This window comes from Phaethon aethereus, assembly GCF_964289735.1.
Source record: "Phaethon aethereus genome assembly, chromosome: 6".
Taxonomy (NCBI): domain Eukaryota; kingdom Metazoa; phylum Chordata; class Aves; order Phaethontiformes; family Phaethontidae; genus Phaethon; species Phaethon aethereus.
The window spans coordinates 1,644,472-1,660,492 of record NC_138580.1 but is presented as its reverse complement, the minus strand read 5'-3'; the positions used below and the strand labels follow the sequence as shown (position 1 = coordinate 1,660,492).

The window sequence follows — 16,021 nt, the reverse complement described above, 5'->3', positions numbered from 1 at the left end:
TCTCTACCAGAAGCGTAGAGAGCAATCCTTCCTGATAAAAAATTATATTGCCGGTCGTTTTCCTTTGAATATTTTGGGCACAAGCTACCGAAAATGAATTTCCCGCTGAGCGCAGTTTTAACACTGGCTGCCTCAATGGTCTGTGCTCACACGCCTCTGCTACTCTCAGCTGAAAGATGCTGAATTAGTATTGGCATGTTTCCATCACTGCAAAGCTAGAAAAATATTGGCTTATCTGAGAGACGAGTAGTCTTTTAAAAAGTATTGCCAACATTTCATAGAAATGGCTGCTTTTACCTTTCTGCATGAAAAGCTAAATTTCTTTCAAGCAGGTATGCTCTCCCTTACTTTGAACATTGGAAACATGCTGTCTTTTTCTCTTGAGTTTAGCATAAGAGATCCACGATGGATAATTTCTAAGTAGCTGTGTAAAAACAAAGTCAGCCATTAGATGGAGCTCATAAAAAAGAAATACACCATTTTTTTTTACATAAGGGATCTCCGAGACAACGGTTTTGCTGTCTGTTCTACATATAAATCACAGCCCGTTGCATTATGTACCTTTCTATTTATTGGCAAGAATATTTTTGTATAAAATATTGCAGGGATCCTCCAGCTACACAGCTCTTTTAGGCAGTATTTCTTTCCTGAGAAAACAACTGGCTTCTGATTTTATTTTTTCCCCCCACCCCGAGAAACAGTTGTAACACGCTGCCTGAATCACTTGCAGCCACTCATTTGTTTTTCCAGCCAAACTGCGCTCGGTTTTACATTTCTTTGCTTATTCAGAAATTAAATGGAGGTGATTTCTGGGTGCTGTGTGGCGGTTACAGACCACATCCTTCCTCCTGTTAAATGTATTCAGGAGTTAAGACTTGATAATGGACAAAAGTGCCTTGGTCACCTCTGGGGCTACAATGAGAGATGTAAATAATCGTAAAAAGGGATTTCTCAATAGAGATTTTCAGACAGTTTTCTTTGATTTACATACTGTTACGAAAATTTATATAATGTTCTAGTTTCATTTAAGTTACGGTATTTTAATACACAATATATTTTACAATCATAGAAAGTCTTTTCAAGAATTTTACGTACCTTAATACTATTACAGTCCTCTTAGGTATTCCTAGCATTTATATTTTTTTCAAAAATGAACAAGGAGCTGAGAAGGTTTTGTGGTGCTGATAAGAAAGGTAAATCTCAAATGTCTTCATACCTATTTGTGAAATTATCAGATATGATTGGTTTGAAGCACGCTATTCAAAAAGCCCTTTTTCTCATTTTCTCATACCAAAAGTGTCTGAATTTGTGTGAAATGCTTTTAATACTTAGAATTATTAATATATTTGCTCTCTACAGCTACCTGAAAGGGGGTTGTGGTGAGGTGGGGGTTGGTCTCTTCTCCCAAGGAACCAGCGACAGGACGAGAGGAAATGGCCTCAAGTTGCGCCAGAGGAGGTTTAGATTGGGTATTGGGAAAAATTTCTTCATGGAGAGGGTGGTCAAGCATCGGCACAGGCTGCCCAGGGAGGTGGTGGAGTCACCATCGCTGGAGATGTTCAAAAAACGTGTGGACGTGGCACTTTGGGACATGGTTTAGTGGGCATGGGGGTGTTGGGTTGATGGTTGGACTTGATGACCTTAGAGGTCTTTTCCAACCTTAACGATTCTGTGATTCTAAGATTCTGTGATTTTTTTACTTGTGCTTGAGATGCAATTTAATATAATAGCAATGGAAGGGAACGTTGTGGTTCCCAAACGATTGCTCTCGCCTTGAAGAAAGCAAACGTTTAAGTTGGTATTTGATGGGATTATCGCCATGTCACGTAACTAGGTGAATGGTCAGAGAGCTAAATTATTCTTGCATCTTTCTCAAAAAAAAACCTTAAGAATTGGTTTTATGAACTTTCTGCTTAGGAGAATAGAATAGAAACACAGGAACGCTTCTCGTCTGGGTCAAAAAACTTGCATGGAAACGGTGAGGACTGGGCTGCTTGGCACAAGTGCTGCTTTACTGCTGTGAGCGGCTTCGATTAAATCGCAGCACAGGATTTCGGGCGAGTTGCTCGCAGCTGTAGGCAGGATGGACGTGCCACGGCGCTGGCGGCAACTCCGCAAAATCCAACCTGAGTGACGGGTGTGGCTGTAAAATAATAACGTGCTGATTGAGAGAGTTGGTGTGAGAAGAAAAGCTATTCAAGTAACCTTGTGTGAATAAGCTGTTGCTTGCTTGTTTATTTAATTTGCAATATGGAGAATATTTTACATCAAGCTTAAAAAGCAAATCGATTTTTTTTTTTTTGCAAAACCCCAGATTAAAAGAATCAAAGTGTTCTCTCTTAATATCTACATGTTGAAACAAAATCATTTGCAATCAAGAAGTGATTTTCTTGTTGTTCAAATAGATTTTCCATAATTCTGTTTTTCAGTTTGAGTAAAGCATGACACCCGCTGGCTGCGGCTCTGGGGCCGCCAGGTCTGGCCCCACGGGTCGCATGGGGTTGCCTAAACCTTTTCTTCCATTCCTGTTTCCTACAGGGCAGTTTTTGCTGAGCTGCATCTTTTTCTTTAACCCAGTGGGATAAATTACTTAGACATTACCTCTAGAAGAAAAAACAGGGAGCGCAATGTTGATGTTAGTATTTATATAGTCATAAAAAGAAGCCCTTATAGCACAAGTTCTTAGTGGTATAGCCTGGGTTTAAGAGGACACTAAATAAAGAAACCTGCTGTCACCAGGAGCAACAAGAGCAATGACCTTCAGCCTGCAGCTCACCCAGACCAGCTGTTTCCAGCAAGGGTACCCTCGTCTGTGCGGCGCTCTCCATTTCTAATGCTAAATGGCTTTTAACACCTCAGACGATACTAGTTTACAGCATTTTAAAACGTTTTTTTTCTGAATGTTTTTGCATCTTGGCAGGAATTTTTTTTCTCTCTGGTTTTTTTTTTTTTTAAATCCATTGCCTTCCATTATTGAATTTTAATACTTTTCTTTCCTACTTCTTGAACAGCACATTAAGATCCCTGGCCCTTTCTCAAGCTGCCCATTACCTTGCATCAGTGGGATGTGCCAAGTTAGAATTTCCCGGTTTTCAAAGGCTTCCTGTCAGCATGGGTTTTATAACATATTTATAATGCATCAATGCTGTTAGCTTTGGAATGGGGGTGGGAAACGAGGTGGTGGATTGGCAGAAAAAGATCTGGGAATTGTGATGGGCTGGAGCCAGAGTTGCTCCTCAGCGTGTTATCTTGCTTGCCTAATGAAACTCCTTTTTCCAGTTTTGCTAACCAGTTTTGTGTGTTTGTTTTTCCCCCTGTGCTGGGGCACGGGTCTCAGTGGAGGTATTTTTGCAGCTGGTGTTTGGCTGCCAAGCAGATCCATCAGGTTGAGGTTGAAAGCCGTGCGGAGCCTGGCCAGGTTTGTGCTCACGTACCTGGTGGCTCCCGTTGTGTCTCCCGGTGACAGCCAGGCAAACACCTGTATGCACCCCGTGATGAAAACTTACGACGTGTAACACATGTGAATGATCTCAGGAAAAAAATAGTGCTGTAAATATGTCACATCTGGTGGAAAATAGTTTCATTTCATCATGCCTGCGTAATGACGTCAGGGTTTGATCTCATGTAATTGCTGCTATTTGTCGCTCAACATGGTGTCTGTGCAGAGCCGTTGAATTTGCATTCACGGAGAGATGAATGCAAATTCATCTTTTTGAATTTGAGTTTTGAATCAAGAAACAAAAATGCTTCTTGCGTCACTGTTTGACCCCAATTTCCTTTTCTGTCCCCCCCTTCCATCAGTATGCTGGTAAATGGGAATATAGCTTTGAGGTAAGTTTGGTAACGACCGCAACCCCCGTACCAAACCCTAGAATAGCGCGTCTTGCCCGCTCCTCTAGCAGTGCGGTGTAAAAGTGACGTGACCTAGTGCCTTTCCGTAGATACTACCCCAGCGTCCCAAACCCTATTTATTCGGGTAGTCGCTTGTCCTGGTCTCAGTTGCATGCAGATTGATGGCAGAGAAGCACACGAGCACATGGACACAATTTATGTGCCCGGACGGCTTGTTTCTTGTGCTGACTGCATACTTTCCCAATCCTTTTCATTTCTGTTCCCAAATGATGTCAATACAGATTGCATCCTCAGTATCCCAGCTATGGGTCTACGTCCTTCAGACAACTGCAGGCTTTGTGACTATTTCTCTTCTTAAAGTTATGGGACCAGCTGGACTTGGTGTAATCAGACTAACTTCCACCACAAGAGATTATGGCCAATAGTTTGAATATTCCTATAAATTGCGGTCTTTTTACTATCTGTCTGAAAGGACTTAGTTCTTTAAAAATGAGCAGGGAAAACATTACAGGCTTTTTTATTGCCTTCTGAGGAAGTAATGTTTAAGAAAATGAGTGAAGGGGACAAATGATTTCTTCCTTCCATTACTATGGATTTTCTAAAGTCAGTGCAGCCTTGCTGATTTACATAAATTAAACTTGCTGTCTCATGTACCAGAGAAAAGAGTCTGGTCAGATCACTGAAATAATGCTTAGTACTATTTATATGCATGTGAAGAATCTACTAAATTTAGGCATTTAGTATAATATAAACATGCCATAGAGAACGTCACATTTCGAAGTATTTTATTTATGTACCTCTGTTTTCCCTTAAAAGAATAGTAGGCAGAAGTGAACACGAAGCAATAATACGTAATGAAACCAAAACAAGCATTGATGTTCACGCTGGTTACTCAAAGTGACATTATAAGGACATTTGTTCTCGGTATTTTTAGTGGCCTCTTTGTATGTGCTTTACGTTTTCCCTTACCAAACAACAACAACAGACTGAAGTGAACGATGCATTCTGAGATTATTTCAGTGGAAAGCCTAATCCGAGATTAGCTGTAATGATGTGCTGCTGATCTGGAGGGGGCGGGAGGAGCATCCCCAGGCTGCACCGGCTCCCCGCGGCGCTGGGACGCGGGCTGCGGGCTGCCGCCGCTGCGGGCAGGACCGCGGGAAATAGAAGCTCCCCTCCAGCTCAGCTTCCCGGGGGTCGGCACAGTAAAGGAAGAGCTGAAATCGTAGTTGGCAAAAAAATTCTTATCTCCTTACATGGAAATGCTTAGTTCATTATCTTTTTAGTTTAGTAATGCTCGAGTAAGCTTCAGGATGTTTAGTACAGGATATTACTGCAGTAGAAACATGATCTCTGCCCAAATCTTGCTGTGCAGTGGGAAATCATGGTTGCAACAAGGCAGCCTGCTCGTGGGGGCAGGATTCGGAGGCACGCTCAGGTCTAAATGGCAAAATGTAAAGTGAATGGGTCTCAAGTGGGCCAGTCCCTCAAAGCAGAGCAATGAGAACGTTTTCTGTGAAACTAAAGCTTAGTCCGTGGACATGCCTACTCGTGTATGTGTTAGGTGTGTGTCAGCTAGCGCAATTCGCCTACGGTTTGACGCCAGAGTATTCACAGGCACAGTTACCCCTTGGTAATTCCCACAAGCGTGCTCTTCGCTTCATCTGCTTCAGTGCTGTGGATGGCTACGCAAGCAGTCTGTTGCTTTTTCCTTTGTTTGTCTTTGCTGGTTTTGTTTACTTCTACCATTTTTCTGTTGTGCAGAGCCATACATTTCTTCACATAATCACCCAGTCGTGCCTGACACTAAGCAGGATAGAGGATGGCACCCATGGTCCCACTGTGGAGGCTTGCAATGGCAGCCCCTTGCAAGCGTGGATGCTCAGAAACTACACAAGGCTGGAAGTCTTTAGAAACATTTTTTACAGCCCCACTGACTATTTCCTTTAACAAACGGTTGGAGGTTGGTATTAAAAAGCAAATATAACTTGTAATCTTTTAAGCTATTCCCAGAAAAATGCTTCTCCGTTCTCTGCCTGTTAAACTCAACTGAATTCCTTTCGTGTTTTCTCAGGTGATTATGATAGTATATATGTTTAATGTTAGTCATTATTAGTTGTTATTAGTTGTTATTAATTATAACTAATGTTAGATGAATTCAACTGCCTTGATCCATTGATGTCAGCGCGACCATTACCGTTTGCGGTAGCTGAAGATTTGGTCCCTGTTCCAAGACATATAAATAATGCCAATTGCTTAACGTTCATCAGAAACATTCCTTTTGAAAATTCCCCATTTCAAGCAGTTCAATCCTAGAGACGTTAGTCACATCTCCTTTCCTAGGCGGTTTCGCTGGGTGATGTAACAGGGCAGCGCACGGGCAGGGATCCAGGCGAGGGCTGCCTCCCCTTCCCGGCGCATCCCACTGAAGTCGGGTGGGAGCCTCGCTCGCCAGTGGCCGAGCCCCGACACTGCAGCCCACGGCATCTCCTGACGCAGGGCTTCAGCCTGCAAAGCCCGGGCGCGGGCAGCACGGGCACGTCCTGCCCCGCTCGAGCACTGCTTGCAGAGGCTATTGCAAGAAACGGCTTTTTTCATTTTCTAAGTACCCTTTCTGCTGTGAACAACATTTTGCCGGTGTCTTTCATTCGCAAAAGCCACTTTTTGAAACTGAGAACTTCCACAGTTGCCGATATCGCTGCTATCGGTAATGACCGCTAGAGTAAAGCAACGCTGGAGCAACGGATCTGTGCGCCGTCGTTTTGCCATCATGCATTCAGAGTCTTTGCTCATCAGAGCTATTATTTGCATACATTTGGTAAGCGGGAAACTACAGAGCCTGCTCCTGTGCGCCTGCACGCCTGTACAGCTAGCTCTGCACCCGTGCCCGTGTTCTCACGTTTGAGTAAAATAAAACTTTTAGGCTGGCTTGTATGAGTATCATATTGCCTAGTAATTAATTGTTTCCCAAGCAAATGCGACCGTTTTTGCAATAGCATAATACTGATAGAACACAGAAAGAAAAAAATTACGAGGCGGTTGAAAATCCCAATGATATGGGAGTCTAGCATGAAATTATACACTGACTAAAGGGGAACAGCTGAGGAAGGCACCAGCAGCCTTTTTAGACTTGTTTGCATTTCTCGTTATAGTAGAAAATGATAGCAGCTTAATTGCACTTAAAACAATATAAGTGAAGAATCAGTGATGCTTTGAGCAGTGCTATTTAGTAAACAAGCTACTTCTGCTAGCACTACTGATTCTTTCCTCTTGTAATTAGCGGAAAAAATGCCTTATATATTCATCATTGAATGCATATCAAATGGCCCCTCAGTGATTTGTTATAATATCTGCAGGCTTTTCTTTGAGAATTGCGTAATACAGTTTGTTTTAAACTGAGGAGCGAGTCTCTAGGGACAAGCTATTGAAAGAATATTCATAATACAAATTAGGAGCGTTACATGCGACGTGGCAATCCGGTATGATCTGCAGTGTAAAATTATACAGTGCAATGGTGCAGGTATAGACGGTTTAGGTAATAAAACCCCGTCGCTTGTTGGCAGCGTTAGCATTTCCCAGCAGTGTAATTGAAATATTAGACAATAGTCGTCTTTTTCTTTAAATACGAGAATACTCAAACGGTGTTCCTTAGCAGTGAGACTGCATCGGAGACACGAGTTGGTAAAAGGACTCCTTATTTGCCTAACTTCAGTTTCGGCGGTGGTGTCTGTATTTTATTACGGCAGCATTTATGCTCGCAGGTGTGCGCGAGGGAGCGAGCAGCCTCCACCGCTCCAGCAGCGGCCGTCCGGCAGGAGAGCTCTGCCGTGCTGCTGCGGGGCCGCGCGTCGGGCTCTGCCGTCGCGGCGTGGATCCATCCTTCCTCCTGCCTCCGGGAGGCTGCAGAATGTTGCCGCTCGTCCTTGTTCCCCTCTCTGTTCCTTCGCGTGGCGTTTGACGTAAAGTCGGTCTCTGCTGCGGTGCGGGATCTGCAAACAAGACTTCCGTCCTGAAACCGCCTGTTCCCTCGGCGGTTCTTGCCGGGGCAGGGTTATCGTCCGCGCGGAGCTGCTGCGCAACAGCTCGGGCCTCGCTTGACCGCTTCACCCGCAGCGTTTTAAACCTGCCTGTGTAGGTTGCTTGTGTAGTTTTGAAAGCAGCGGAAGGACAGAGTCCGTACGAGCCCCTGGGGCAGCGGAGCTGGACGCCCGCGAGCACGGCTCTCGGCCTCGCGGTGGGAGACGGGCGCCCGTGCCGGGTGTGCTGTGCCAGACCCGTGGCGTGGCCTTGTGGCTGCGGAGGGAGAGGAGCCAGTCTTTAAAACACCGGGGGACAAGCTAAACGCGGCTCTCGGCGGGTGGGTGACACAGCTGTGTCACGGACGTGCCGCTGCGGACTCCACCTGTCCAGAGGCGCAGGTTTGCACGTAATACGGTTTTGATTGTCTTTTTCAGATAACGGAAAGACCTCTTAGGAAATAGTAAATGGGTAAAGGCTACTCTTCATAGCAACGGCACTCAAGGTGTGCGCTTAATTGCTGTGATTTTGTGCATAAAACCCCCAGATCAACCCCGGAGCAGCTGCTCAGCTGTGAATGTGCCTGTCTTCTTTTATCTAAGTACACAACTTCATGTTTAACTTCCCTGGATCTCTTCGTGACCGTGTTCTCCCAATGCTTTCAAACAGAAGATTATTTATTTCTTCAAAATAAGTTCTATCTCCCGTTGTCCCTTTCTGACTCTCCCGTTCCTCAGAAGTACAGTGTCACGTGGTAGGAATGGAAAAGGATGGGTGTCCCCAAGTAAGAAAAAATATGTTGGACGGAGAAGAGTTTTCATCTGCATGTTACTGTTGTTCATATAATACTTGGCAAATGTTTTTCCCCTTGTCTGATATGCACATGTTCCGATTGCTGGAGTTTAACCTCCTTAATCCAAAATATTGTTCCTTTGAAATGATATTTCCTTGCACTCATTTTGTACTTTTCTGTCGCATTTTTTTGTTGCTGGGTTCAGCGGAGGCGTTCACTCCCCGGGTTGTCTGGCCACGCGTGGGAAGGTGAGCGGGGCACCCCGTGGAGCAGCAAGGAGCACGGTAGAGGCCTTGTAGAGCCGTACGAGTGACAGCCAGGGACGAGTACCTGACTCGTGGCTTGTGTAGTGACTAGAATAATACTGAACTAAGACTGCAAATGCAATTACTGGTTTTCAGTAGTAACTATCTTGCTGCAGCTCTTACCCTTCTCTATTGCAGAAGCTCACCCTGAGGCATGTCAACAGCAACCAGTGTCTGGATGAGCCCTCGGAGGAGGACAAGATGGTTCCCACCATGAGGGAGTGTGGTGACAGCCGTTCCCAGCAGTGGCTGCTGCGCAACATGACCCTGGGTGCCTGAAGCCAACGCAGACCCGCTGCCTCAGCTGGGACGTCCTTCTCCTCCTCCTCCTCCTCCTTCCCTCCTCCTTGCTGAGGCCAGCAGTGCTGAAGCCCTCCTGAAACCCAGCTGTCAGAGCAAAGTCACGGGGGGGTTTCCTTGATGCGGCGGGTCTCCACGTGCCCCTTCGAAACCTGTGACAGTTCAAAGGAAGCTCATCTGAGCCTATAAAAGGCAAAACATGTGCTGTTATCAACACAGATGTGCTCAGAAATGGTTCCAGAGAAACCTCTATGAACCCTGCGTCAAAGAGGTTGGGATGGGATGGGAGGGTGTTTTCTGTGTCACGCACCACTGCGGAGAAGTGACCTGATACAAAATGCCTTATGACACTAACTGGCACTGGGAACCATCCTGGCAGGCGTCTCCTGAGCTGGATGTGTTGGTGCTGGTCTTTCTTGGCAACATGGTGGGGATAGTTGCCCTTCTCTCGTGTCGAGTGGGAGTCGGCGAAGAACCGCACTGAGCAGCAAACTCGCCAGACCGAGCGAAAGCTTCGTGGTTTGTCCCAGGAAAAGAATGGAATCCGGTGTTCGGAAAAGCAGCAAAACTGAGCAAAGACTGCACTCAGAAATTGAAATTAAGTCAAAGGAGGCAACAGCAAAAGACACGGGAACAGTGTTAAGGAGGAGTGACACACGTGGGTAACTCAGACCAGCGCAGATTGAACTGTCCTCTGCAGTGGGAAGAGAAACGGCTGGAGCTGACACCTGGGGAGCTGTAAGGGAGTTGCAGATGGAGGTACCAAAAATTGGCCCTCTGAGACCACTGGAAGCTGAGAGTAGGTCTGAACTCGATCCCTAGCTGCCACCCTTAAGCATTAGTGTATACCTGCATCCTGTATAAGACACAGACGAGAGCTTCACCCATGGATCCCCTATGCAGAGGGTGAAACTGGATCGACTCTTGAGTTCCGGCTCCAGATGTTCTTGCTTCGATAGCGATGACAGATGCTTATTTATATTTTTACTATTTTTGTGGCTTAATAATTTTGTTAGCGTGGTTATTAAAAATGTGCTGATGGCACGCAGTCGTGTCGGAGGTGTCACAGGAACTGATGCCGTGCCGGCCCGCGGTGGGGTGTGGGGAAGGGTCCTGTATATAGAGGTGACATTTCCTACATGTACTGGTGATGTTTCCTTTGGTGACCCCAGCAGCATGCGCTCCCCAAAACGCATCTGTTGCGCGACGGGCTGGGCTGGGTTTTTGGCAGTGGTCTGTAACTTCCCGTTGCCTAGAGGGTTCAAGAGACCTAAATCACAGGGCAGCGGCCGCAGCGTACTACAGCACGGGTAAGTGGTGAAACGATTTCCCGTTATTTCACTCACAGTTCCTCAAAAGCTCTGTTTATGCACTAGGTCATTAAAAGTTACAATATTTTCTGTATAATGCTCTGGTTGTTATGGATTAATAGTGTCATATATGTACGTATCATAAATTTATAGATCATCCATATTTTCTTGATACACATGATTAAATGAAAAATCACTAGATTTAAATTGGAAAAGTGACTGCTGTGCATGTGTGGGAGCTGGAGTATCATGGCGTAACTCAGACTGGAAGCTCGTCTAGTCCTGCCTCCCTGCTCAAAGTAGGGTCAAACACTTCCAGGTCTCATCTTCAAGTTGCCACAAACGTACACGCTATGGCTTAAAAGCTAGCAGAACAGGAGAAGACTGTAATTCGGCTTCAAAGAAAGGGCACGCAAACGTCACGAAGAAGTCTAAACACCACTCTCCATGCAAAAAAAAATTAATAAATGGTTCCTTCGTCTCCATTCCAAGGGCTTTTGGCACACGAACAGCCACTCATGCTGGTAGGCCATGTATGCAGGCACTTGGCTTTTGCGTGTCATTGCAGAAGTAGATGTTGTGGAAGGTCCTACGGCATCCAGGAGCATCGGGAGGGGGCGGCTGGTGGTGCCACCTCATCCGGGTGCCTCCCGGCCCCTGGCTGCGGAGGGGGAAGCTGCCGAGTCTCCTGCGCTGCCCTGGTCAGATCCCAAGGTTTTCTTGCCGTCGTTGCTGGAAGGTGATGGCAGAGTGCAATCGGTGTGCAGCCGTGGAGGCTTGAGGTGCAACCTCAAAAACAGATGAAGAAAAGAATGTTTTTCTCCTTAGAACTACTATAAAGGTTAACATTCTTACGAAGCGTGCAATCCCCTGACTAAACCAGCAAGCTTGCGCTGTTTGGGTTTGGTCAGTGCCTGCACTGCTGTGTCCCTGCTTGGGCAAAAAGGATGTGAAGTGCCTCTGCGTTGGGTTGTAGTTGTTGCTGAGCAAGTACGCGCATCCCTCGTGGCCGGAGCAGTAGTAGTGCTGTAGGTCTTTGCACGCTAGCAGCATGGCCCGCCGCCCAGAAATTATGCTCAGACCCAGAAAAAAGCACTGGAGTAGCTGTTTAACTTCAGTCAGGGCGAGTGTTTCCGTAGGCTTCCAGGGGCTGGGTCCTGGATTTACCTCCTCGGGAAGGACACAGAAACCCCTGAGTCTCGCTGCAGAGGATTTCACACAAAGCCTCGTTTACAGCGAGCGAGGTGGTTGTGGTGAGGGTGCCCTAAACGCTGCTACGGCATCAGGGGTGGTAAATGATGGGGTTTAGTGAAGGAATGTAAGTTACTGCACGCTTGGGCCCCAGCCCTTCCTCCGGCCGCTGAATTCAGGTGTTGCCTTGGCAAGTGATCTGGGCTAAAGTCATGGAAAGTGGCTCGTTCGGTTGCCTCTGTTGGCGAGCGTTGGAAGTTCAGTACCCACAGAGGGACCACAGCTGAAAAACACCGGTGGGTCTTTGTTTCCCCGTTCATAAAATATCTCAGAAAGGTGTCGGGAGGATTGACTTCTACTTGCACAACGTGTTTAAAATATAAAGAACTCTACAAATGCTGAATATTTATTGTTTTCACTGGAAAAGTGTTGCTGGCTCTCGTATTTTTTAAGACTTGCTTTGATGAAGTGAGAGCGAGCTGTAATGCTGGATGGCATCACCAAAGCGAACGTTTTGAAGAGTGAGTTGAACCATAAACCCTCGAAAAAGCCGTGTTCTTTTTTATCTCCTGGCACCGTCTGGTGGTCCACGGAGGTAGAGGAGCACCCAGGTGCAGCCCCAGAACTGAAACTGCCATTCGGATCGACCCAGATGAGTTCCTCTGCAGATGGGTATTTCCCCGGATTTACTTCTTTGTTGCACTCTGAGTAGCGCTTTGAGGAGAAGCTGCAAAACTCTGTCTTCTGATTTTTTGTTTGTTTGTTTGAAATGGGAGACCTCGTCTGATCCCACGCCCTGGGGCTGCACCTCGGGGGTGCTGGGCAGAGCCTCAGACGAGGCGATTCGCGGAAGGTCGGAGCCGTTGAACAGACGGGAGCGTTTGGGGAGGTCAGGGAGGAGCCGGGCAGTGCCCTGAATGTCACGCGCCGCCGCCTGCCCGCGTCCCCGCGGCTAACGCAGCCGCTGAGGCTACACCGCGCGTAACCCGCTACTGACGGCGAGCTACCGTGTGGCCGAGGGTGTTGAGCGAACACCGGCAACGTGGTTTAATGCTTCCGTGGCTTTCCCTGCCCGCGCTTCCTCGCCGGCGTGTAGTGGCGTTCAGCCAGAACCGTTGCTCCGGCGTGTGGCCGCCCCGTGCGAGGTTATGTTTTCTCTGCGAGCACGTGTTCGGGACAGCTCGGTGCGCGGTGCCGCGCGGAAACGCCACGGTGCTCTGAGATACTACCACGTTTATTTGAAAAACGTTGGAATTCTGCTTCGGTATTTTCCGAAGCAGGAGGAAAAATAAGACTGAGGCGCGGTGGTTTGGAGGACGCCAAGCTTACAAAGGCTCCTGAGTAAGTGCTGGGAACAGAAATGTAAATTAAATTTATAAAAGTAGATTGTGGATAAAGAATTACACATTTTAAATGTTGTAACAGTTATTAAATGGTATACTGGTACTCTTTGCTGTACATTTAAATATTTATACATTTTTGTAGAATTAAAATATACTGGTTTAGTTTTCTTCTGCTGCACTTGTTTTTTCTATATGTACTTCTTTCTTATATGGAGAAGTGATGCTACCCGCTAAAAACCCCAAACTTTCCACTATGACTCCTATATTTTTAGACCCTTTATTTACACGTAAAAGGTTGGAAATAGGCAGCAGAGCTGTTTGGCCGTGGCGTGAGGAGTGGAGAGGTGACCCACTGCAGCCGGGCAAGTCGATGTGGCCGTGTCCAGCTGTTCCCCAGCTGGAGTTCAAGGCTCAGTTTTCCAGACATCCCCTGGAAAACCGTTGCCAGAAAACCGAGCTTGGCCGAGCATCCAACGGAGCCCCAGGAGGCATGGCAGGGTCCGCATCTCACACTTGAACCCCGCGGTTTTGCCCTGCTGTGCTGGATATTGCCCAAATGCTGCATTAACCAGCCGCGTCCTGGAAAAAAAAATAATAATTCAGTGGGAAAGAAGTAGTTTCCGTATAAATCCTGATTCGCTCTCCCTGCGGCGGGCACGGAAGGGCCGGGTGGGTCAGCCGTGTATCGCAGTCGTCGTGGCCGCTCTGGGATGCTGCTCATCCCTTGGGTAGCAATACTGTAAGGAAAGAAAAGAATCTGTTTATATATTATAGATAATACGTGATGCCAATAACGGGACTTTGGTGTTATTTTGGTAGTCGGAGGATTTTCTGGTTTTTAAGTCGCAGCTGGAGTCCTGAAGCGGCTGGATAAGTTCTGGTAAGAAGGGAGGAGGGAGAATTTTTTAAAACTAAAGGATCTGTAAACAAACGAAAATTAATCCTCAGGAGTCTGAGAGGGAGAGCTTACTGGAGTGGAAGTGATTCCGGAGAAATCTCAGCACAAATAATAATATGCCGATATTGAATTATTTCAGAATTTACTGCTAATTCCAGTTGCTGGACAAAATCGAGGCTTTTTGTTGCTAGCCTGACAAAAAGTTAAGCGAAGTGGTAGGAGTGCTATCAGTGATAGACAACCACGTAGCCCTCACCTGCATTATCTTAGGGCAACTGACAAAGAAATGATAACATTAAAGATGATAAAGATGTTTTTATAATAACAATTTTAGACACGTGTGATAATTCATCCTTCTACACTGCTACGGTGGACCTCAGTCAAGTAATTCACAAAAGTACGACCAGTTAATGTCTCATTTACCAGGATCATGTCCTTTCAGAGTAGCATCCTTGCTCATGCAAGTCCAGAGGAAAAAAACAAAATAATCCTTTTTATCAAGGTTTACCTGCTTCAGGTTGTCTTCAGAGAAATACGTATTTGTGTATTTGTTTCTGATGAGCTGCAGTTTATATAAAACATTCATCGCATATGTGCGATTAAAAAAATGACTGTCAAGTTTCTACTCGTGATTATTAAACTATTTTGCAAAGATGCAATTAACTGTAGAGCTGATGTTAATTATAGTATGTGAATCATTTAAATGAATCATAAAATAATCTATTTGTGAGTAATGAACGCAGACATAGAGGTATTTTTCTTTTTTTTTTTTTTTTTGATTTCTCAGAAATGTTAATAATTAGGACTGATTATAAAGCTAAAGTTACAATCCGGGAAACAACCTACATCTCATTTTCCTGAAAAACTGTGTGTTTATCTCTTCTTTTGAGGTCTGTTTCAGGGTTTGTGGAGCCAGCCCCAGCATGGATGAAGCCCCGCAGGGTATCGCTGGGGGTTACGGACAAGCCCCAGGCCGGGGCACCGCTGCCACCCGCTCGAACTTGCATTCCAGACCTGAACTGGAAGGTTATTTTTGCGGAGTAAGGACGGTAGGATCTGCCCTAAAATCCGTATCAGGCAGCCTGCAGGCCAGTGGGACTGGATGACGCAGGTTTGGGGACTATTTCTGTAAGTTCAGGTGATAAATAATTCGCTTCATCATTTTATTTGGCACCAGCGCACCCCGCTTCTCAAACGCGCGGTGCCCGTCTGCGCCCGCGGTACAACGGCCGCGTCCTGTGCTCTGCCTCAGCCAAGCCCTGAAAATGCTTCCACGTGCTGATTGGTTTCAGTAACTGCAGATAATAAACGGAAATGGGCAAAGCAGCACCAGAGGTAAGTATTGCCCCGGCGGGTTTCAGTCGAGCCGAGCACGAACCTCTGCCCGTCACCGACCCCCCGCAGCCCCCGGCCGGTGGCAGCTGCGTCTGGTTACTCTTCCTGCCACCAAGGGGTTAAAATCCATCCGTCCAGCCATCCATCCATCCGTCCAGCCATCCATCCGTCCAGCCATCCGTCCAGCCATCCATCCGTCTGTCCATCCATCTGTCCAGCCATCCATCCGTCCGTCCGTCCAGCCATCCGTCCGTCCGTCCAGCCATCCATCCGTCCGTCCAGCCATCCATCTCTCCAGCCATCCATCTGTCCGTCCAGCCATCCATCCGTCCGTCCAGCCATCCATCCGTCCATCCATCTGTCCGTCCAGCCATCCATCCATCCATCCGTGTCATACACAGAACACTCCTACACGTACTAAGCCACAGGCTTTTTTCAGGGCTGTCGCTTCTACCGTCAGGTGGGCAGACAGGGAAACGTCACGTCTAACATGTTCTTTGCAGGGAATATGAAGTCAGGCAGGTACAAGAAGTTCAGACTTGTGAGCTAATAACTCCAGACCCCTCCCCAGCTCCGTTGCCCTTCTCTGGACACGCTCCAGCACCCCAACGTCCTTCTTGTCGTGAGGGGCCCAACACTGAACACAGGATTCGAGGTGCCAGTGCCACCAGTGCCGA

The 16,021-nt window shown here is 46.8% G+C and overlaps 1 protein-coding gene across 3 annotated transcripts in view; it reads left to right on the top strand.

Moving 5' to 3' along the window:
* The window catches only part of GALNT13 (polypeptide N-acetylgalactosaminyltransferase 13), a gene marked incomplete at its 3' end in the record, with an annotated part of 135,036 nt that extends 125,790 nt beyond the window's left edge, over positions 1–9,246 (top strand). The window contains exon 11 of one of the 3 annotated variants that reach the window (XM_082001646.1): positions 9,106–9,246. In XM_082001646.1, the coding sequence (XP_081857772.1) occupies positions 9,106–9,246 (141 nt within the window). Of the gene's footprint in view, positions 1–5,616; positions 5,803–9,105 lie in introns of those variants that run through there. The other 2 variants (XM_082001645.1, XM_082001644.1) reach the window with 2 other exon arrangements.
* Positions 9,247–16,021: the final 6,775 nt, after the last annotated feature.